A 21,951-nucleotide genomic window follows, 5' to 3' on the forward strand; every position below is an offset into this window, starting at 1 on the left:
ATATATATATACACACACACACACACATACACTCACCTAAAGGATTATTAGGAACACCATACTAATACTGTGTTTGACCCCCTTTCACCTTCAGAACTGCCTTAATTCTACGTGGCATTGATTCAACAAGGTGCTGAAAGCATTATTTAGAAATGTTGGCCCATATTGATAGGATAGCATCTTGCAGTTGATGGAGATTTGTGGGATGCACATCCAGGGCACGAAGCTCCCGTTCCACCACATCCCAAAGATGCTCTATTGGGTTGAGATCTGGTGACTGTGGGGGCCATTTTAGTACAGTGAACTCATTGTCATGTTCAAGAAACCAATTTGAAATGATTCGAGCTTTGTGACATGGCGCATTATCCTGCTGGAAGTAGCCATCAGAGGATGGGTATATGGTGGTCATAAAGGGATGGACATGGTCAGAAACAATGCTCAGGTAGGCCATGGCATTTAAACGATGCCCAATTGGCACTAAGGGGCCTAAAGTGTGCCAAGAAAACATCCCCCACACCATTACACCACCAGCCTGCACAGTGGTAACAAGGCATGGTGGATCCATGTTCTCATTCTATTTACGCCAAATTCTGACTCTACCATCTGAATGTCTCAACAGAAATCGAGACTCATCAGACCAGGCAACATTTTTCCAGTCTTCAACCGTCCAATTTTGGTGAGCTCGTGCAAATTGTAGCCTCTTTTTCCTATTTGTAGTGGAGATGAGTGGTACCCGGTGGGGTCTTCTGCTGTTGTAGCCCATCCGCCTCAAGGTTGTGCGTGTTGTGGCTTCACAAATGCTTTGCTGCATACCTCGGTTGTAACGAGTGGTTATTTCAGTCAAAGTTGCTCTTCTATCAGCTTGAATCAGTCGGCCCATTCTCCTCTGACCTCTAGCATCAACAAGGCATTTTCACCCACAGGACTGCCGCATACTGGATGTTTTTCCCTTTTCACACCATCCTTTGTAAACCCTAGAAATGGTTGTGCGTGAAAATCCCAGTAACTGAGCAGATTGTGAAATACTCAGACCGGCCCGTCTGGCACCAACAACCATGCCACGCTCAAAATTGCTTAAATCACCTTTCTTTCCCATTCTGACATTCAGTTTGGAGTTCAGGAGATTCTCTTGACCAGGACCACACCCCTAAATGCATTGAAGCAACTGCCATGTGATTGGTTGATTAGATAATTGCATTAATGAGAAATTGAACAGGTGTTCCTAATAATCCTTTAGGTGAGTGTATATTGTCACGAATCTGGCTAATAACTCTGATTTGCCGGACTGTTTTTTAATTGATCTTTTTGGTGATGGCCTTAATAGACCACTCAGAGGAGAACTCTTTAGAGAGGGTCCGCGTTCGTCACTCGCTGAGTTCATGGACTATGCTTTGATGTTGGTGGGTTCTTCTTTTACTGTGGGGAATCCAGTTCTCATGTCACGGCCAGGAGTGCCGATCCCGTATCCCAAGAATCCAGTTCTCAAGTCACGATCAGGAGTGCCGATCCTGAACCCCGAGAATCCAGTTCTCAAGTCACGGCCAGGAGTGCTGATCCCGTATTCCGAGAATCCAGTTCTCAAGTCACGGCCAGGAGTGGAGTTCCAGACCCCCAAGTGTCCGCGGTGCAAGAGCGCCCTCAAGTGCCCGTGCTGCAAGAGCGCCCTCAAGTGCCCGCTCTGCAAGAGCGCCCTCAAGTGCCCGCTCTGCAAGAGCGCCCTCAAGTGCCCGTGCTGCAAGAGCGCCCTCAAGTGCCCGCTCTGCAAGAGCGCCCTCAAGTGCCCGCTCTGCAAGAGCGCCCCCTAGTGCCCGCTCCTCCTGAGCGCCCCAAAGAGGCTGCCTGTGAACTCACGCCCTGTCCTGTCACGGCCAAGGAGTGGGGAGAGTCCACCATGGGGACTCTCTCTGTGGTGTCTGTCTCTGTTCTCCCCAGATCCCAGATCCTGCCATGGCTTCCTGACCAGTCCGCTCTGCCGTGGAGATACTCTGCCCTGTACGCCACACTGGTGGGCCCCAGTGGTGGTCAGTTGTCTGGCTCTGGGGGTCACCTGCTCCGCCCAGGTGGGCTCTGGTCCCGTCCTGCCCTGCAACGAAGACTCTCCCAGTGTTGACTGTCTCTGCTCTCTCCGTGTTGTCTGTCCTTGTTCTCCCCAGATCCCAGTCTCTGTCATGGGTTCCTGGCCTGTCTGCCTCCCTGTGGTGGTCTTCTGCTCGGGTCTGGTGGTTGTCTGCTCCGCCGTGGTGTTCTTCTGCTCGGGTCTGGTGGTCATCTGCTCCACCGTGGCGGTCCTCTGCTCCGGTCTGGTGGTCTTCTGCTCCGCCCTGGTGGGTTCCTGATCCGTCTGCTCCGCCCTGGTGGGCTCTTGCTCTGTCCTGGTCTCCGGTTCCGGCTGGATGTCCTGCTCTGCCCCGATCCCCGGTCTTCCCACGTCCTCAAGGACCTGGCCCTCCGTCCCTCCCCCTGCTCTGCCTCCGCTCCACCGCCCTCCTGGATTGTTTAGGAGCGTCTGGAAGCCGCTCCTTTGGGGGGGGGGGGCTATGTCACGAATCTAGTCCATGCTCTCCCGGTCAACCACCACTAGAGGTCACCCGTTCACCACAGTGACTTTTACACTCACAGCACATTGGACTCCATTTCCCACAATCCTTTGCACTGACGACATGCACAGCTGTTCACCATCATCTCGCCCACACCTGATTATCATTTCACAATCACTCACTCACTATTTAAGCCTGGGACTTGCTCTTGATCTCGGCCTAGTATTGTTAGCATTTATCACTCACCTAGCGATAGCTACTTTACAGAGCCATTGTCATAGTCATAGTCCTAGTCTTAGTCTTGCCTTGTTTTCCTGCTGTGTCTGACCTTGCCCGTGTTTACTGGATTTACCCTTAGCCTCTGCCATTTGGACTCTGTTCGCTCCCCGTTTGAACTATTGCTCTCGCTTTTGGATTATCTCTCTGCCTTGCCCTTTGGATACTGTTCGCTGATCGTCGACCCACGCTTGTTCCACGGATTGCTTTGTCTTGCCTCCACCACACCAGTTTGCCACTGTTTGACCCTGCTTGTTTATGACCATGTTTTATAATAAAGCTCTGCATATGGATCCGCACGTCTCACGTCTCGTCAGCCCTGTTACATATATATAGTTGTCTATATTATATATATTGTGTTTTTGCTGCTTTGCACATTGCCTTTTGGTTAATTGTTGTTATTCTTTTATTATCTGTGTCCTGTCCTGTTGCTGTCTTTCTGTTGCACTGTAGAGCTTCTGTCACTACAACAAATTCCTTGTATGTGTAAACATACTTGGCCAATAAAGCTCATTCTGAGATATATATATATATATATATATATACACACACACTTAAGATCCATGCAAGAAATTTTTTTTATTTTATTTTCAAAAGCAAAAATGTATGTTTGTATACAATATTATTGTTAGATCATGCTGGGTGTAAAGAAGCGCACAACCACAATCCAAACAGAACAATCTTTAATAACAAACACTCTGGAATACACAGGAAACAGGAGCCATAGTAGCGACTTGGCTGATGAAACCAGGGGGACAATGGATGGAGACGGAGAGCTGAGGACACTGAAACCTGGGGTGATACCGGAGACATGGAAGGCTGAGGCGGCACTACAGACTCACAGGACCAAGATGGAAACAAGCTCAGGTTTAGCAGGCTGTAGCAGAATTGGTGGGAGTGAGGACCAAGGTAGAACCAGAGAAAAGTAGGAGCACAGCAGAGTGTGAGGACTGACAGAGCCCGGTGAAGCCGAAGGGTCGGACGGCTGAGGTGGAGTCCAGAGAATCCTTTTGCCAGGACGAACCTGGAGACCATAAGAACCAAGGTTCATCCATGCAGCATGGTGGAGTAAATGAAGGAACATCCAAAGAGGTGGAGGGAACTAGGGTAGGCATGCCTGATAGACTGGCTGACTTTGAAGGAGGCGGGAGAAGGATCTCTGGAGACTCAGCTCATTTTTTGAGCTGGACAGAACCAGTGGAAATACAGGAGATTTGGAGTTGGCGAAGACTAGAGGGGACAGGAGATTCTGGGTAGCATTCTCTTCCAAATCATATTATGGGTAGAAATCGTTTAGAATCTCACGATTCAATTCAAATCTGTTCTTGGGGTCATGATTTGATTAAAAAAAGATTTTTTGAATTGAATTTCAATTTGATATATGCTTAGATTTGATTATAAATTTTGAAATTTATTTTATGTAACGGAAATTGAAATGAAACTGGGTAGTTAGTGTGGGACACCAGTTGCAGAAATCCACTAGTGTGGCCCTCGAGAAACTGCTGCTCCTGCTTTAAGCTGGAAAGCAGAGGAAAACAGCACAATGAGGACTGTGCGACCCTCCAAGGATATTCTTCCCCAGACCATCGCTGACTCACCCCCAAAATGGTCATGCTGGATGGAACCAATTGTTCTGTTCTCTGGTAAATACCAGTCAAGCTGTATGGTGCTGGGCTGTGAGCACAGGTCCCACTACAGAACATTGGGCCCTCATGCTACCCTCGTGGAGTCTGTTTCTGACAGGTTGGTCAGAAACATGTACACTAGTAGCCTGCCGGAAGTCACAAGTAGTGAGTAAAACCATAACAAAACATAAAAACTAAGGGCAAATCAGTCAAAAGGATAAAGAGAGAGCAATTGTCTGTGGCCATCACCTGCAAAACCCTTTTGGGCATTGTCTTGCTGTTGCCTCTCCAGTGCACCTGTCACTTTGATTTGCACCAAAGCAGGTGAAACTGATTCATAATCACTTAGGCTTCCTAAATGGACAGACTGATATCCCCAGTGTTACACTGTGATATTTAAGTGTTCCCTTATTTTTTGGAGCAGTGCAAATTAAAGAAAAACAAAACAAAATAAAATATAATATAATTATTTTCATAGGTAGTCTCATGCTTTTGGATCCTACAGTACATATACCTTGACGATTCCAAATGACACAAAATATCAAAATAATAATAATAATTAATATTATAACATTTTTAGCTTGCTGTAAATTCTGTGATGGATTTTAGTCTCCCTGAACAATCTCTGCATACATGGACAGGAGAGAGAGAGACTCTTCAGTGGAGATGTGATGTCTTTATCCCATGTCCTGCTCTAAACTATAACATCAAAGCAGTGAGATTATTGATTCAATGAAACCGAAAGCATTTGAAAGATTGGTGTGATGGGCCGTAAGGTTTCTAGGGAGTTCTTAAGCCTGTGACACACCAAACCGACAACAAAGAACTGGCGGCGATAAAATACCATATGCGTCTGGGATAAAAAAAATTGTGTTTAAACCCACTGCAGTCACTACAGTTAACTAGCACAGACATTTTGCACCTGTGTGAGAGGAAAAAAGTGTCTATTTCAGTTGATGGCAGTAGTCTGTACTCGTCATTCAAAAAAAGGAACTAGGACTGCAGATGTACGCCTGACTTTATTTGCTTGCTTTTATCACTTTTGTTTTTCTTCTCATGCACAGGTAAGCTAAGCTGAGCAGCCAATCAGAGTGATCTCAATCACTGACTGCTCAATGCCAATTCAACCATGCTCAATTGGCCAGAAACCCCACAGGGGTCAGACTTGTACTGACGGTTTGAAATTCACTGCAAAAACTGAGCTGACAAAACACTCTATGACAGCTGACTGTTGAGTTGGTATGTCACGGTCTTTATCAGATGCCAGGATGAAGTTTCACTAAATGCCTGTTACCACAAACAACCCTGAAAACTACCCACAACCCAACCAATTACAAAGCAGGACAGAGTGGAATTGTTTCTGGGCATGTTGGAATGTGTGTCTGGTCAAGCACAACGAGACAGGCAGGAAGATATACAGATCAAAGTCAAAAAGAATTGTGGAAAAGTGTATGGAGTGAAATGTGATGGAGATCACACAAAAAGCAAAAAGAAATGTACTTTTTGCATTTTTCATGGAAAGTAGTGTGAGAGGGCATCTAAAAATACAGAAGCAAAAATCACAAAAAGGTTTTTACAAACAAAAACAGATTGCGCTAGAGTGGTAAATTTTTCAGCACATATATTTGATTGCCTCAGTCAAACCCCAATCGTATTCCACGCTGGAACTGTTTCCCATATATAAAATCTTCCCCACCATTCTTTAATTATCTTTTTTCCAGGTGATTGTCACAAAATTATACAAATGTATGTCCTCATTTGTCACAAAAACACGCGCACACACAAAAACATACATATATGGGTGACTTTGGGAACTTTTTTGTGCCCCAGGATGATTACTAAATTTCAGTTGGTTCTAAGGTAAATTCATAGATTAAAAACACTAACTTAATTATATTCATGACTCCCAGTGTATGAAATTTAAAAATGCAGCTGTTACAAAGTCACACACAAAGTGAAGTCCATCTAAACATCTAGCTGTAGAGGTGCAGACATGCATGTATACACTCTTTTAAAGCATCAGCTGCTATTGGTGACTCCTTACCATAGCTTATCTGAAACCTGGGGGATCTGAAATAACCATTATGCATTCTGTGCAGTTTTTAGGGAAATATATGACTTCACTGGTGCAGACAAACAAATAAATATATGAACAGAATTCTTACAAAACTTCCACTTTGGTGCCCAAAAAACATGTGCTCTTTCATCAGTGATTACTGTGCAGCAACAAAGTGTTCAGGGCCAAAATAAAGGGACAATATAGTTTAATGATCCACTTACTGTCCAAAAGGTAAGCTTTCAGTTTCATTTGAAAGACTTTTAGGCAGGGACACAAAACCAGAGAAGATAAATGTTAACAACAGCATGATCGTCAGTGGTCACAAAGAATTTATCACAACATCACTTCAGTACGACTGGTACAGTCATGTCAAATTCAACAAAGCTCTGAGGTCTGAGTTAAAATGGCTGGAAAATGAACTGGAAAAGCATTTGAGAGGAGAAACATATTTCTAAGCAAATGGAAATGATTCCTGTATGCTCGAGTGGTTGTGAACTCACCATCCACATTGTAGACTTTAAGGCCTGCCAGGTGTTTAGCGGCGCGGGACTTGGAAGCTGTTAGCATCGCAGGGTTATGGACAGGGAAGTCTTTGTAGTAGTTCTCTAGGATAACCACTGCTGCCCTCTGGATGCTACACACGGATAAGACCAGAAGAAGAAAACTCACCCATTTATATAGAGCTTTATATAATACAGATTGTTTCAAAGCAGCTTTACAGGAATAAATAGGACAATAATGATTCAATGATGCAAACAGAGATAAATTCTGCTGTTAAACAGCTCTAAAAAAATGGAAGAAAAATAGTTTCAATGTTCGACTGTGGTCAGTTTAGTGTTGATTCAGATTTGTTCAATAATTAGATAAAATTTTGTATAAATTAAAGGGGTCATTGGATGTCCATTTTCCACAAGTTAATAAGATTCTTTAGGGTCTAAATTTCTCAATGGTAGTGTAAAACAACACCCTTTTACCTTGTCAAAAACAGCTCTGCTCACAGAAACACACAGCTGTGTGTTTAAAAAAACACTGGGTGGATATTTTATAATTATAGGGTGGTTGTCACTGCCAACAAGACACATTTCAGTTCAAACAACATGTAAAAGTGAATTTTGCATCCGATGGATGACCCTTTTAATAAAAGCTGTATAAAATATGCTGTATTAAGAACTGTATTCATCCAAATAAAGTAAATCATGTAAACACAGTGGTTATATAGTGTATTTTACTACATTTTGTTTACAGGATTTAAGTTTATCTGGAAATATGAACCTATGCATGAGATAGTATTAGTAGCAGTAGTATTATAGTATATAGATAGATAGTAATAGTATAGTAAGCTAGTATTACTATTTAAAAAAAGAATAGCATATATAAACCCATTTTTTTGGGTTAAATGAAAGGGTGGGTTCATCCAATTTTGACTTATCTGTGGGGTGAAAAACAACCCAAATTGGGTTACTTTCAACCCAATGGTTTTTAGAGTGCAGTAATATGTGTTTGAGTTTTGCTGCTGTGGGTCTCTAAGGGTTTAATATGTCATTCTGAAAAATTAGCCGAACAAAACAGACTTTTCAAACTGTAGACGTTACACAAATGCAATGCTGCTTTACTGGAAATCATGTGTGCTTTGGGTTTATGCCAGAAGGAAACATAGTAATACAGTGTTGTTCATGTCTCCCAGACAGAAGAGAAAATGACACACTTGGCCTCAGGATAACAGACTCCACCAGCTGCTAAGTATGAGTGTGCTTGGGTCACTCAACACGGCGACAGTTATATTGGGGCCAGATGCCTCAGCCAGAAGCTTGTGTGATTTGTTAAGCCATGCTAACCTGATTGTAGTGAGCTTGTGCTTGATCACGGCATGTGCTTCCTATTTACATGCATGCTACAGATGCTCTTCTGTCCACCCTGAGGATGAGCAGACACCTCACCACACAATAGACACTCAGAAGGAGAGAAAATAAAAGGGAGAGGTGGCCTACTTATTTTCAGAAACAAGTTTTTGTGCCATTGGCACTTGCTAAGTGTTTTAGGATCACATTTTTTGCAGCTGATCTGAGACTAGGTTTGCAATGTTTTCAGACTTTAAGGCCTGCCAGGTGTTTAGCGGCGCGGGACTTGGAAGCTGTTAGCATCGCAGGGTTATGGACAGGGAAGTCTTTGTAGTAGTTCTCTAGGATAACCACTGCTGCCCTCTGGATGCTACACATGGATAAGACCAGAAGAAGAAAACTCACCCATTTATATAGAGCTTTATATAATACAGATTGTTTCAAAGCAGCTTTACAGGAATAAATAGGACAATAATGATTCAATGATGCAAACAGAGATAAATTCTGCTGTTAAACAGCTCTAAAAAAATGGAAGAAAAATAGTTTCAATGTTCGACTGTGGTCAGTTTAGTGTTGACTCAGATTTGTTCAATAATTAGATAAAATTTTGTATAAATTAAAGGGGTCATTGGATGCCCATTTTCCACAAGTTAATAAGATTCTTTAGGGTCTAAATTTCTCAATGGTAGTGTAAAACAACACCCTTTTACTTTGTCAAAAACAGCTCTGCTCACAGAAACACACAGCTGTGTGTTTAAAAAAACACACTGGGTGGATATTTTTTAATTATAGGGTGGTTGTCACTGCCAACAAGCCATTGGGTGTGTAATTATAAAAACATAATATTTTAGGATCACATTTTTTGCAGCTGATCTGAGACTAGGTTTGCAATGTTTTCAGGATGTCAGTATGAATATAAACAAGCCATTGGGTGTGTAATTATAAAAACATGACAGCATCCATGCCAGACGCCTAACAAGAGACAGATGCCTGAGCGCCAGCTCTTATAATGGTGACAAAGTAGAGCAGAACAGAAACACAAACACAAGGAAGAGCTTTAAATTTAATAACATTAGAGGGAAAAGGAAAGGATATGAAAGGATCTGTCTGATTGGTGTATTTGGCATATTGGAGTTGGAAATTATTAGCTATCATATTTGCAGACAAGAAAAAGGAGGGGGAATACAGGATGAGAATATGAAAAGAAATTAGGGAGACACAAAACTGAAAATGCAAAGCACAAAATAAATGTTTCAACAATTAATTGAAAATAAAATGCACCACCATGTCCATATGGTTTCGGAATATTATAAACTGTTAACCCTAAAAATGAAAATTCTGTCATATACTCAACCTCATGTTGTTCCAAACATGTAAGCATTTCTTTCACAAAACAAAATATTTTGAAGAACATTAAGCATCATCGTTTAATACAATGGACTTTCATATTATGGAGAATACAACTGAGACCATTCATCTTCTTTTGTGCTGCACAGAAATGCACATAAGTTTGATTTTTCCCAAATTTCTGCACATTCTTGTTCTCAAATATTTTGACCCTCAATGACCCCACGATATAATAGAGAGAGAATACAATGGAAACGAGTGGCATTTGAGTGTCTGCCATAACAACCTGGAGCAATGACTGAATCTAGCTTGGGGTGTGAGTTCTCTTTTGTGCTTGAACAGATTAAAATCTTTCGAATGCTTGTACTGACAAGACTTAAAAACTCTGGAATTAACTTCCGTGCCAAGTCAAAAATAAAGCATTAAGTTGAAGGGGGAAATTTTTAGAAAAGAACTGCGGGAATTGTGCCACTGGTGTTTTCTCCCTTTTTCTAAATTTTTAAGACTTCTCTAATAGTGTAAAATGTACTGTCTACCCTATTGTGTTAATTTATACTGGACATATATACAGTATATATATATATACACATACACACACATCTATTAATTATCTTCCTAAATGTTAATCTGCTGGCATGATGTTCTTTCCTAAATAGTAATGGGTTTCATTAGTTTAAAATGTCCACAAAATCCAAGAATGTGAAATATTTGGTCAGGATTATTCGGTCATACTAGTCTGCGCTTCTCATATTAGCCTGAGCTTGATGACATCATGTATACAATACTCCAAAATACTCCCACAGCAGTGAGCTCTCTATGGTCATTGTCTCTTTCATGGGCTCTCTCAAAACAGTCCTTATGTCTGATTTTACAAATTGCCATGTGGCCATGTCTTAAAGGACTAACTGAAACACACACACACACACACACACAAAAAGCAATAAAATAAAATATATTCTAAAACCCAAATCTATGGAAGTATATGGGTAGCAAAATTAATTTTGAAATGTAATATACAAAATGACAAATGAAGTGCAATATGTAAAATGGCAATGTATTTCTGTATTTAAAGCTGCAGTCTGTAACTTTTTTGGTAAAAAATGAAATCAATATTTGAGCAAGTACATAACCTGCCAGTGTTCAAAACTATCGCCTTACTTTAGCCTGATTTACAACGATTAGCTTATAATAATGTTTTCTAATTTGAGTGGTACGGGTAGGTTTTCGCGGGAAATTCGAGCATGCTGCTGTGTCATTACGTCACGTCTATAAACATAAAGAAGTTGTCCCAGCTAGTAGGCTATCACATGTGAGGATCCTGCAGGTGGGGCATCGATTATAGCCTTTCATCACAGCAGCTGGAATAATTAAATGTATCATTTTGATGGTGGATTGTAATCCAGAAAGGATTATGTGTTTATGAAACATGTGAATGAAATGAAATTTCAATTTTAAATGTGCTTCTGATTACAGATAGCCTGGGATTACACAAGATTTGTATTTTAAAGTAAACCAGTTTGAAGGGAGCATAATTTGCTTTTTGGGTTAAAAACATTTCTTAATATGAAATTCGAATGGCATGACAATTAGATTAGACTTCTGCATGGCGACTTGAATTCTGCACGTTAATACACACTATACCCACAGTCACGCAATGCTGATGTTGTTAACATTAATAATTTGCGAATAAAGTATAACAATAATAATAATAATTTGCATGGTTTGATGTGATATGAGCTAACCGTTAGATGTAAATCACCATCGGTAGCGAGATTTATTGAAATGCTTTTTTCCTCAGTTGGTCAGAACAAACGTGGCAGACTGCAATATACGTTCAGATGGCAATATACGGTGAAAATTCTTATTTGGGTCATATATTCCAAGATGTAGGCTAGAATCTGTGATTGTGAAGTACAGTAAATATCCACACCGGTGCGGTGACTGACTGCCACACATTCACCTCAAAACATTCGCACTGGACCGTGCCGACACACAACCCCACGAAAGGAAGATAATTCCGCAAGTAACTGCAATTCCAGGTTTTCAGACAGAGATGGCGACAAAGAGGCAAACGGACTGCAGCTTTAAATGTACATATATATATACATATATATGTGCAACATTTGATGCTAAATGAAAATTCAATTATATAATTTACATATTTATATAATTGCCATTTCCTACACTAGTTTTAATATGTAAATCAAAGACATATTTTAACGGTTTATAAGTAGCAAAATGAAAACGAAAATGTATTACCCAAATTGATTAGATATGTTTAATGTGTCCAAGCAAAAACTGTACCAAAGTTATTCTTAAAATGCTGTTTCTCCTAAATGCATTTAGACTTACGGGTAGGACACCGCCACCTATCTCTCAAATGGACCATTGACACTCTATCTACAATCTCAATTAGGAGTGTCAATGGTCCATTTGAGAGATAGGTTGCGGTAATGCATTTATAAGTCTGCGATCCACTGTAAAACAAGAAGATGATGATGCGTCACATGCCGGCTCTTGAGTGAATGCACTCAGGACAGTTGGACCGTGTGGCGGATTAGAGGTAAAAAAAGCGATATAAATACTGTTCAGTTTCTTGCACAGACCGATCGTTTTGTGTCTTTAGACTTCAATGTATCGTCACGAGCCGCAGGGTTTAATTTGGTTTTGTCTGTGTATGTTTTTTTTTTCTCTCAAAGCCGTGAGTCCCATTGACTGACATTATATGACTGACAGACTGCAACAATCTTCAAAAATCTTCGTTTGTGTTCTACCGAAGAAACAATGTCACCTACATCTTGGATGCCCTTGGGGTAAGCAGATAAACATCAAATTTAAATTTTTTGGGTGAACTATCCCTTTAAGACGTTTGAATTGCATTTTCATTAAATACCCGTGATAAATGTAGTTTAAGTCAATCGTTACATCAAGGCAGGGTTCGGCAACAGGATGCACAATAGGTCAATATTTACCATGAACCAAACGTTTTTCACCTGCCTCAAGATCTCTTACTGTCTACACTACGATTGATGCAATTCTACATTTATTTACCTATTTGCCACCATACCTTATATTTTAAATTCTTCTCTTTTAATCCATAATAGATGCGTCCCGAGGCACCTAAGCGTCGCGCCTGCCTCAATATCTCACTGTTTGCAAGCCGAGTGATTCAGGTAAGCAAATAGCATAATTCTATATACCTTATCTTATATTTTATTCCTCTCTTTTAATCTGTAATATAGTGCGTGTTCCGTGGCACCTAAATGTCACGTGTCTGCCACAAGATCTCTCACTGTTTACACCCACCGCGATTGATGCCCGTGATTTTTAATATTAGGTTATTTCACCTTGGCTGTGGCATGTTCTGTGACAGCTATGCCTGTCATCTGGGGCAAGCAGAGCAGCAGTAGCAGAACTTTCTGTATGGTCACATGCATCAATTGGAGTGTAAACAATGAGAAATCTTGATGCATGCGTGACGCTTAGGTGTCACGTGACACGTGCTCAATTATGGGATAGAAGAAAGGAATTTATTCCTATGATCAAAGCTACATTTTCAGCATCATTACTTCAGTGATACATGATCCTTAAGAAATCATTCTAATATGCTTTTCAAGAAAACATTTTTGTATTGGAGTAATGATGCTAAAAATCACAGGAATAAATGACATTTTAAAATATATACAAATAGACAGCAGTTATTTTAAATAGTAAAAATATTTCACAATATTACTGCTTTTGCTGTATTTGGATCAAATAAATGCAGAAGAGAATTCTTTAAAAATCTTACTGTTCAAAAACTTTTGACCGGTAGTGTATAAAGCGTTAAAATATGTTTTTAATTTGTATATTAAAACTAGTGTAGGAAATAGAAAATGTAAATCATATAATTGAATTTTCATATGTTCGGGAAAATGTAAATTTAAATACAGAAATACATAGCAATTTTACATATTGTATTACCATTTTGCATAATACATTTCAAAATTAATTTTGCATAACTACATAAATCTAGCAGTTTGTTGACAGAGTTCTAACCTGAGTTGACCCAAGTTATAGTGTTGTGTTGCTCCATCCGTGGAGCGTGTGACACAGAGAGAGAAGAATGGCTGTAACTGTCTGAGCTCCAGGAGCACGATGGCCAGGTAGTGGATAAAGAGCAGAGCGTCCACTAGTGAAACCGCATACTGCACAATCCCTTGGTAGTCCTCATCCTGGAACAGATAGAGAGACTGTCACTGACTGTTACATAACGTAGGGTAATATGAGAATTAGCTGGTACATAACATTACTGCAAATGTTTCTCTGTGATATGTTAACATGTTGATATTTTAAAGTTACAAAGAAGAAGAGGACATTTGGACTATTACTCACACATAGATGTTTTTAGAGAATTGGCCATGCTAGTTAGCTTAATAGTTTTAGTGTTGGTGCAGTTAAGCCAAAAGTACACTTCAGTTTTTACATGTAAAAGCAGCTACACTGCTTGTCTTTGTTTAGTCAGCAACATATTTTAACTGTATGTGATTTTATTATTATTTAAACCTCCTCATCTCCTTATATTTAAAGTTCATCCCTGACTAATTTTTATATCAAAGTTTAAAGTAATGGAGCAATAGGATTAAAGATATCTAAAGTGCAATTTAAAACCAGGTTAAAAATTATAGTTTAAATGTAAGTCTGCCTTATGTTAAACAAACTTAAATTTGGAGCAGCATAATTGTAGAGACAAACCTTGATTTAATCTAGATTTAAGCATAATCCTCATTACTGCAACCCACACTTAGTCACAAATATGACTCCGAAGTTAGTGTTAGGGTTAGTCTGTATTTAGTGTGGTCAACACTAATAATTAGCACTTTTCAGACAGTTTGAAACTGCACACTTCAATGTACACTTCAGTTTTAAACTGAAAAGTTTACCCAAAATGGAAAATTCTCATCATTTACTCACTGACACGTAATTCCAAACTTGTATGCATGTGGAATAAATAAGGAAATATTAAATTTTGTCAATACAGTATTTTCTTGGACACCACTGACTTTGTATGGACAAAACAGCTGAATTAAAACATTTTTCAAAATATCTTACTTTTGGTTGTGCAGAAGAATATAAAGGTTTCATAAAGGGTTGAATGACAGGAGGATGAGTAAATGATTACAGAATTTTTATTTTTTGGAATAAGTAGGCAAGTAGGCACACTTTTAGCCTCACCTGTGAGTCCAGGATGCGTACTCCATAAAACAACCAATAGGAAAGCACAAACAGTAGCACTAATGTGGCTAGTAAGGCTCGAAAGACGAAGATTCTTGGCAAACCAGCCCTGGGTGGCCTAAAGAATAGCGCCCACACTGCCAACAATAAAATCAGCAGTTTAAATGCCACAGATATAAAGAGACCTTCACAGGCTGTTCCACAGGCTCTCAGTCTATCAGGCCAGAGGAGGTGAGGCAGGATAAGGAAGGCAAGTGGAGTCAGAAAAACCACGAGTCCCAGGATGACAGACAGAGCCACATTTAGATAACGTTTGCAGTCCAGGCCCACGCTGTTGTCGAGGTCTTTGCTGATGCGAACAATGTCCTCCTGAGATAGAGAGTGTTCTGAGGTGCCAGTGACCGCTGTCGTAGTCTCACCCCAGTTATCATCCTGGAAAGAAAAAGAGATGAGGGCATGGGGAAATAGAGAGAGATTAGATTCAAGTCTAGTGCATAGTTCAGCATCATTAGTGCATAGGGTAACCAATAGACCAATAGGACGTGACAGATAAGAGTGAGAGAGATTAATAAACAATGTGAAGCCTCTTTTAACTATCGGCACTTTTGGCCTTGTGGACTTTAGGTACATTTGCCCAAAAAAAAAAACATTTCCAGTCATTTTAACATACTCTTTATAAAGGAAAAATTTAAGTTAATAAAAATCTACCTCTGGGGCATTATAAAAGTTGAAGAGACTGATGTATTGATTTAGTTCGTTTTTGCAGAAATCCTTAACCATCACATAGTCTGTTTTAGTCAGTTTTAAGCTGTGCATGAAGCCAAACGCTCAAGCACTATGAGCACTGCAAAACTGAGCTGGGGTGTGTATCCCGTACAATGTCGTAACACACTGCTTAAACCTCTGTGATGCACTGCTGGAGAAATTAACTAGTCAAGACTGTTTCCCAAAATCATAGTAACATGGTCACGATATTTACACCCATTGAACTGGTTCTGCCAATAGTAAAGCACTCATGCAACATAAGTAGTGATGAAGCGGTGATCTTCAGGATTACCAAAAACTTCCAAGCAAGTGTATTGGAGCTAAATTGTAGGGTGGCCATCTGGGAGAACACACCCCTGAGTTTTTGTGTGTATCTGACAATAATTTACACAAGTGAAAGGTGAAATGCTGGTGAAAAGACTCTCAGAGCAGCTCTGGAGATGAAGTTCATGTGTTCATGCCCTCATTTAGTGAGATGACAGATGAGCATCACACATGCTTGATACTGAGACACACAAAATGCTTCAGATGTATGTAGCAGTCTTTTTGTGCTTCAGTATTAACGGATACTAGTTCATTTTGGGATTTAAATTTGATTAATTGTACTATAACTTTTTATTTGCTGCATTCTTTGACATTTAAAAGATATCATCAAATGAAAAAAAAAAGAAAAGCACTATTATCAAACTGCTTCTAGATGCAAAAACATTGACAAATGTAACAGAATCTTGTTCTAGCTTAGCTACTGGATCATAGCTTTGTTTACTTTTCCTTCTCGCTGAGTATAATATAAACAGCCTACATTTATGAGATCACATCAGCACACGCTGAACCCAGGAAGAGTCACTGAAGCATTCAGCGCCTCAGGCTAAAGTGATAGCAGAGTGCAAGGGAAACTAAGAATGGTTGTCTGTGTATTCAAATATGCTCAGACTGAGAGATCTTAAATTACCATGTTGGTTTAATTAGTCTGAGGAGAGCTATGTAATTCAGAATTAATGATATAAAATTCATCATCTGTGACTATGCAGGACGAGAGGTTTTGAGAATGGATGGATGTGATGGAAAATCCATTACTGTCAGGTAAGGCAGCAGACAGATGACTGTTAACCAATTAAAAGGACTTTATTTAAGGTTTTGTAGAATGCATAGGTGAGTAACAGGATAACAGAGTATAATACAGTAAAAACAAACAATAAGTCAACATCCTATTGAACAGCTAATCAATTTAGCTTTAATATTTTTCTATAATCATTAAATGAATTATCTATTACAGATCTTAACTATTTTAAAAAGATGTGTAAGGGAGCATATAACAGTACAAGGAAGCGCATTCAATAGCCTGATATAAATTTGATGAGCTGATGTAAACGTAGGTATCATCAGCATAAAAGTGATACCTTAAATCATATTTCTAAACAATTATTCCTAGAGGAAGCATAAAAATACTAAAAAGCACAAGACAGATCCCTGAGGGACACTATGGCAGATCTGTTTTCCAGGACAACAAACTGGGAAGTGCTGTGGACGAAATCTTTTGGCGAGAGATGCAGGAATTAATTTGGTGCATCGCTCACAGTGCATGGGTATTTCCTTGTGTCTAGCTGTTGAGCGTACATTGGCTATATACTCATTATTGAGATGCCTAGTGGGATTGAATAAGTGCACTCGGTAATAGATAGAGTTGATGTATAAAGCAGGATTCCATAACTAGAGTACTGTAACACAAGACATGCATTAAATGACTGGATCCCTTGGAGAGGAAACTAGTGCGTCTGGGGTTGAGAGACACATTAACATGGTTTCCACAAGACCTGCAGAGTATCCTGACTAGACCACTGGGAGCATATGGACTGAGAGCATTAAAGCTTTGTAGAACAATATTTTAGTTTTGGCCTGCAGGCCAAGATTTTCAAAGACCCTTTTTTACAGTCAGTTTTATTTCAATATCAATGTTGACTTTTAAGGAGAGATACAGTATATAATATATATACTAGATATACTGTAGTATATAAATACTATATAGTACTGTATATAAAATCTACATTTGCAAGTCTGATATTGTCAGCATGGATTGCTGAATTTATAGAAGTTTTTTTTGGTGGGTGAAGGCCCATAGAAGATGTGGTTCTTTTTAATAGTAATATATTTCATATAGAGCCAGGACAAATTGTTTTTATTCTTTATACATTGCAGGTTCTCCTCTGGGAGGAACGACACATTTTCACTTACGATGTGCAGGATTGTACAAATAAAAATAAAAGAACAGAGTAGGGGCAATGACACCGTTTGACTCTGTTAGTGACTAATTCTCAGTTTCACTACAACCACAGTCATCAGCAATCTCAATACGTGGATGTAGGACACCCTATTTGTATCAAACTCCAAACTGTGATCAAACATACAAAGGTCCTATTAGAGCTAAAACTGTGCACTCATAGGTCATTATTCAGTCACTCATTCAAATGTCACTTCAGGTTCATATTGATTGGGACATGAAAGAAAATGTTGATATCCGAGTAATTGAGTTGTTTATATTTCGTAATTTTGTATTTATTAGTTTGGAACTCACAATTATTAAATTTCAGTCACTCTTGTTAGAGAGAGATGATGTACCTTTTCTACAAAAAAATCTGCAAGATTATTGTTTTTAATTTATTATTTTTATTCAATATATGTTCTATTCTAATTTTACAATATTGAAAAAATACACACTACTTGATCTCATAATTTGTAATTTGTTTTATTCTTGTGCTGTGAATTGTTTTCTCATTCACAGAAAAACACATAAATCGCTTGTATAGTAACACAGGTCTGACTGTAGCACTGACCCTATTACTGCCCTGCAGTTCTGACGTGTACAGATGCTCTAAGCACTATATATACAGAATAACATCAGGCTTACACAAGGGATGTGATGAACCTCAATTTGATTGGGCTTTTTGTTTAAAGCTTTATCCAGAGGTGCACTTTAGAGGCATAAGAGAGGGAGAGAGAGAGAGGGAGAGAGAGAGAATGTAGATGCTCTCAGATGGAAAGATATTGACTTATATATAGCACAAAAAGAAGAAAAATAAGGACAGTCTGTTTCCACACAAAATTCACCCATTGTGAATTTTGACATGCATGAGTCAAATGATTCAAGGCAATACCATTACATATTGCAAAGCTTTTTTTTCTCCTTTGGCTAACACATAAGTCCTCCATAACTTTAAGCTTTTTTCCCGACAGTTTCAGAGACGCAATATCCTATAGTGTTCTGACATTTGTGCTTGTCCTAACCCACAACATTCTATTGGATCCCAATAAATGTGCATTTCACTACCTTGTAACTTTATAATATTATCTAACACCGTAGGTTACCTGACGTCAGGGTCATGTCGAAAAAATACACATTCAACAGTGACTTACACTTATAAAAGTAACAAGAATTGTTGGCAAACCTCAAGCAGTCGAGAGATTTCATAGCAGGCACCTGGACAGGATACTTTCATTTCTTCTGAGATTAAAGAGCTAGAATTCAATAGTTGTCCTACCTGACGAGGTTGTGCAGGCAGTGATCTGTGCTGTTCTGAAGGTTCACTGTCTAATGCCAGTTCTTCCATACTGATCTCAGCCTGCCCCGGTTCTGCCATTACAATGGAACTTATATTTGCAATTGTGGTTTTTCCCTCTGAGGCAGCAAGTAAAGCAATCACTCCACTCGGAATCCGGTCACTGCTCACTGTCTTGCTTTTGTCTTATTGCAAAAAATTACCCGTCATGAAATCTAAGCTGTTTCATGCCCACGTGCTGAGGTTAAATAAAAGGCTTTGGAAGAGTCCAAGAGATGAGGGAGGGTATGTCACATGTGATATCCAAGGAGAGGAAAGAGAAGCAAGGAAGGAGGAGGAGGGAGGTCATCAGGCCATTAAATAAACAATTCCTCTCACCAGGGAGAGATGGCAAACAACATAATCGACCAATTAGGGGGGGGTGTAGACGCCTGTTGTAGTACTTCGAGTTACATTCAACTCTCTCTCTTAGAAAATATTGCTTGCAAGTCTTGTTGATGTTTAGACAACATCTCTATATCTCTCTGTTCATCACTTACTGTTGTCTGTTATGTTCCTTTAAATTTCTTCCAAGTCATTTTATTTCTCACACATATCATATTACTAATATTTCATACTGTTTTAGTCTGCAGGCTTGAATGAGAAAGGATATGTGTGTGAGTGAGAGAGACTTGACATTTGAATGTCTTTTATTTATACACTAAAAAAACACCTAAAAAATTATAGATTAAAAAAAAAAAATTCACAAACAATATTACATATTTACAAAATGTTTAGGTATTAGTACGTAGCTTTCAAATATTGTTCAATTATGTAAACATTGCGTTAAAAAAAATCAAATTAAAGTAATAGAATAAATTACATTACAAGTAACAGAACAAGTGACTGGTCTATTACACTTGCACTTTCACACACAGAAATAATGCACAGATCTGTTGTGACAGATTTTTTTTATTTGCCTTGTTCATTGCTAATGGTTATCACGATGTCAGTCTTGCATTTTAAAACAGTTGTCACTCCGGAAACTTTGCAGTAGGTATTTAGTAGCGTGAGAAATAAAACTTCTTTCAAATTATGAATGGATTATATACGGAAAACAAATCTTTATAATCAATGAAGCTGACATCACTTCCGAAAATGCATGACTTCAAGGTGACTCTGATAAAGTAGGCACATCCGTACTGGCATTTTTATGAATCATGGCTGATCATAAGGACGTAAATGTCTGAAATGTGTCTGAAATTACATTTGCATTAAGCACCCAGTTTGCAGTTTTTTGTTTAAAATTTAAACATTTGTTTTTTACATGATATGAGACTGTAATGAGTCTACAGTAGCAGAAATAAGCCTTTTTAATTAGAGTTAACGTCCATGTTTACTAAAAAAAAGGCTGCAAACTCATGTATACAAAACACATTCATGTGTTTAACCAGCCCATTGCCTCAGGGAAGTAATCTGCCATATACAGAGCACAAAAAGCTTTGGCTGCTCACTCGTTCATATGATATAAGCAGTCCCCTGTGTCAGAGCAGAACACAAAAACCTCTGGTCACTCACTCATTCTCTTGATATGCACAGTCCCTCACTCATTCACATGATAAGCAGAAAGCTCTATACATGCTATATATGCTGGTGCTGCCATCGTTCTTTGCCTTTCTATGATAGGCGCCAACTGTGCCACTTTGTGTGTTTTTCATATGGGTGTGTTAGCGACTGTATGCACTGGCAGTATTGTAGACTTTACTGTCGACCCGTACCCATTTTCTTATTCCTATCTCGGATTCCCTGCCTATTGTGGGCATTGAAATCACTAGTTGTCTTTGTGCTTTGACTGTTCCACTGTGCAGTAAGACAAAGCTGAAAGACAAAAATGCAGAAGGTGCTACTGTATCAGAATTCTTTTCTCTTGTTCCAGAAGTAACCCTCGCCTTTAAGCAGCAATCTCTATATAACAAGCCCAACGTGCTCCAGTCCAAACATACAAAGGCACGACATGCATTGCTGGTGAATCCAAAGCGAGTTATAAAAATGTGTACAGTACAGCTATACAGTTCTTTAAAAGGATGCCCTGTTAAAAGGTGTTATACGCCTGCTGTGCAAGCTCTAAAGTGCCACTGGTGCATCCCTAGTTTTGACAGCATGGCAACAACTCCTCTTCCTCTTCTCTAAAGCAGTGCAACACGGCCTCGCCCCCTTTGTTGCATGTTCCCGGGGCGGGGTTTATGCAAATTTCAGGGTTTGTCATATCACCAACCCGGGAAGACACTTGTTGTAGTCCCTACCAGCCATAACTGCATTAAACTGCCATAATTTTAAAAGACAATATCTCTGTTTGCACTAAACTTTCAGCATCGAAACTTTGCAGATATTGTTTAAGCTCAAACAGTAACATTACACACTAACTTAAGTTAAAAAAATTAAACCACAAATCAACCACAACCTTTAATAATGTTAAAAGGTTTAATATTTCTGAATTATAAACTTATCGATTTTGATGGAAGTGCAGTGCGCTTCTGGAGAGAGCCCGTCCACACACGCTTCTCATTGTATAGATGATAGACAAATTGCTTGTTGCTAGAATCATCTGGTTAGGAAACAGTGTAAAGATTAAAAATACTACATGCAACTCACACACTGTACTCATAGCCAATAAGACTTTCAGCCTACAGGGGCTTTTTCCCAGCCACAGACAGTCATCCATTGAAGTCACAGTGATTCAAGCTCTTGTAATAATTC

At 39.3% G+C, this 21,951-nt stretch overlaps 1 protein-coding gene across 3 annotated transcripts in view; it reads right to left on the reverse strand.

Annotated features, from left to right (window-relative positions):
- The window catches only part of LOC306872830 (vang-like protein 1), an 88,954-nt gene that overhangs the window by 8,962 nt on the left and 58,041 nt on the right, over positions 1 to 21,951 (reverse strand). The window contains exons 4-7 of one of the 3 annotated variants that reach the window (XM_079421695.1): positions 14,897 to 15,328; positions 13,721 to 13,896; positions 6,998 to 7,131; positions 6,719 to 6,754 (exon numbers count right to left, since the gene is read on the reverse strand). In XM_079421695.1, coding sequence (XP_079277821.1) covers positions 6,719 to 6,754; positions 6,998 to 7,131; positions 13,721 to 13,896; positions 14,897 to 15,328 — 778 coding nt within the window. Of the gene's footprint in view, positions 1 to 6,718; positions 6,755 to 6,997; positions 7,132 to 13,720; positions 13,897 to 14,896; positions 15,329 to 19,197; positions 19,526 to 21,951 lie in introns of those variants that run through there. The other 2 variants (XM_079421697.1, XM_079421696.1) reach the window with 2 other exon arrangements.

Source organism: Barbus barbus (genome assembly GCF_936440315.1).
Source record: "Barbus barbus genome assembly, chromosome: 7".
Classification (NCBI taxonomy): domain Eukaryota; kingdom Metazoa; phylum Chordata; class Actinopteri; order Cypriniformes; family Cyprinidae; genus Barbus; species Barbus barbus.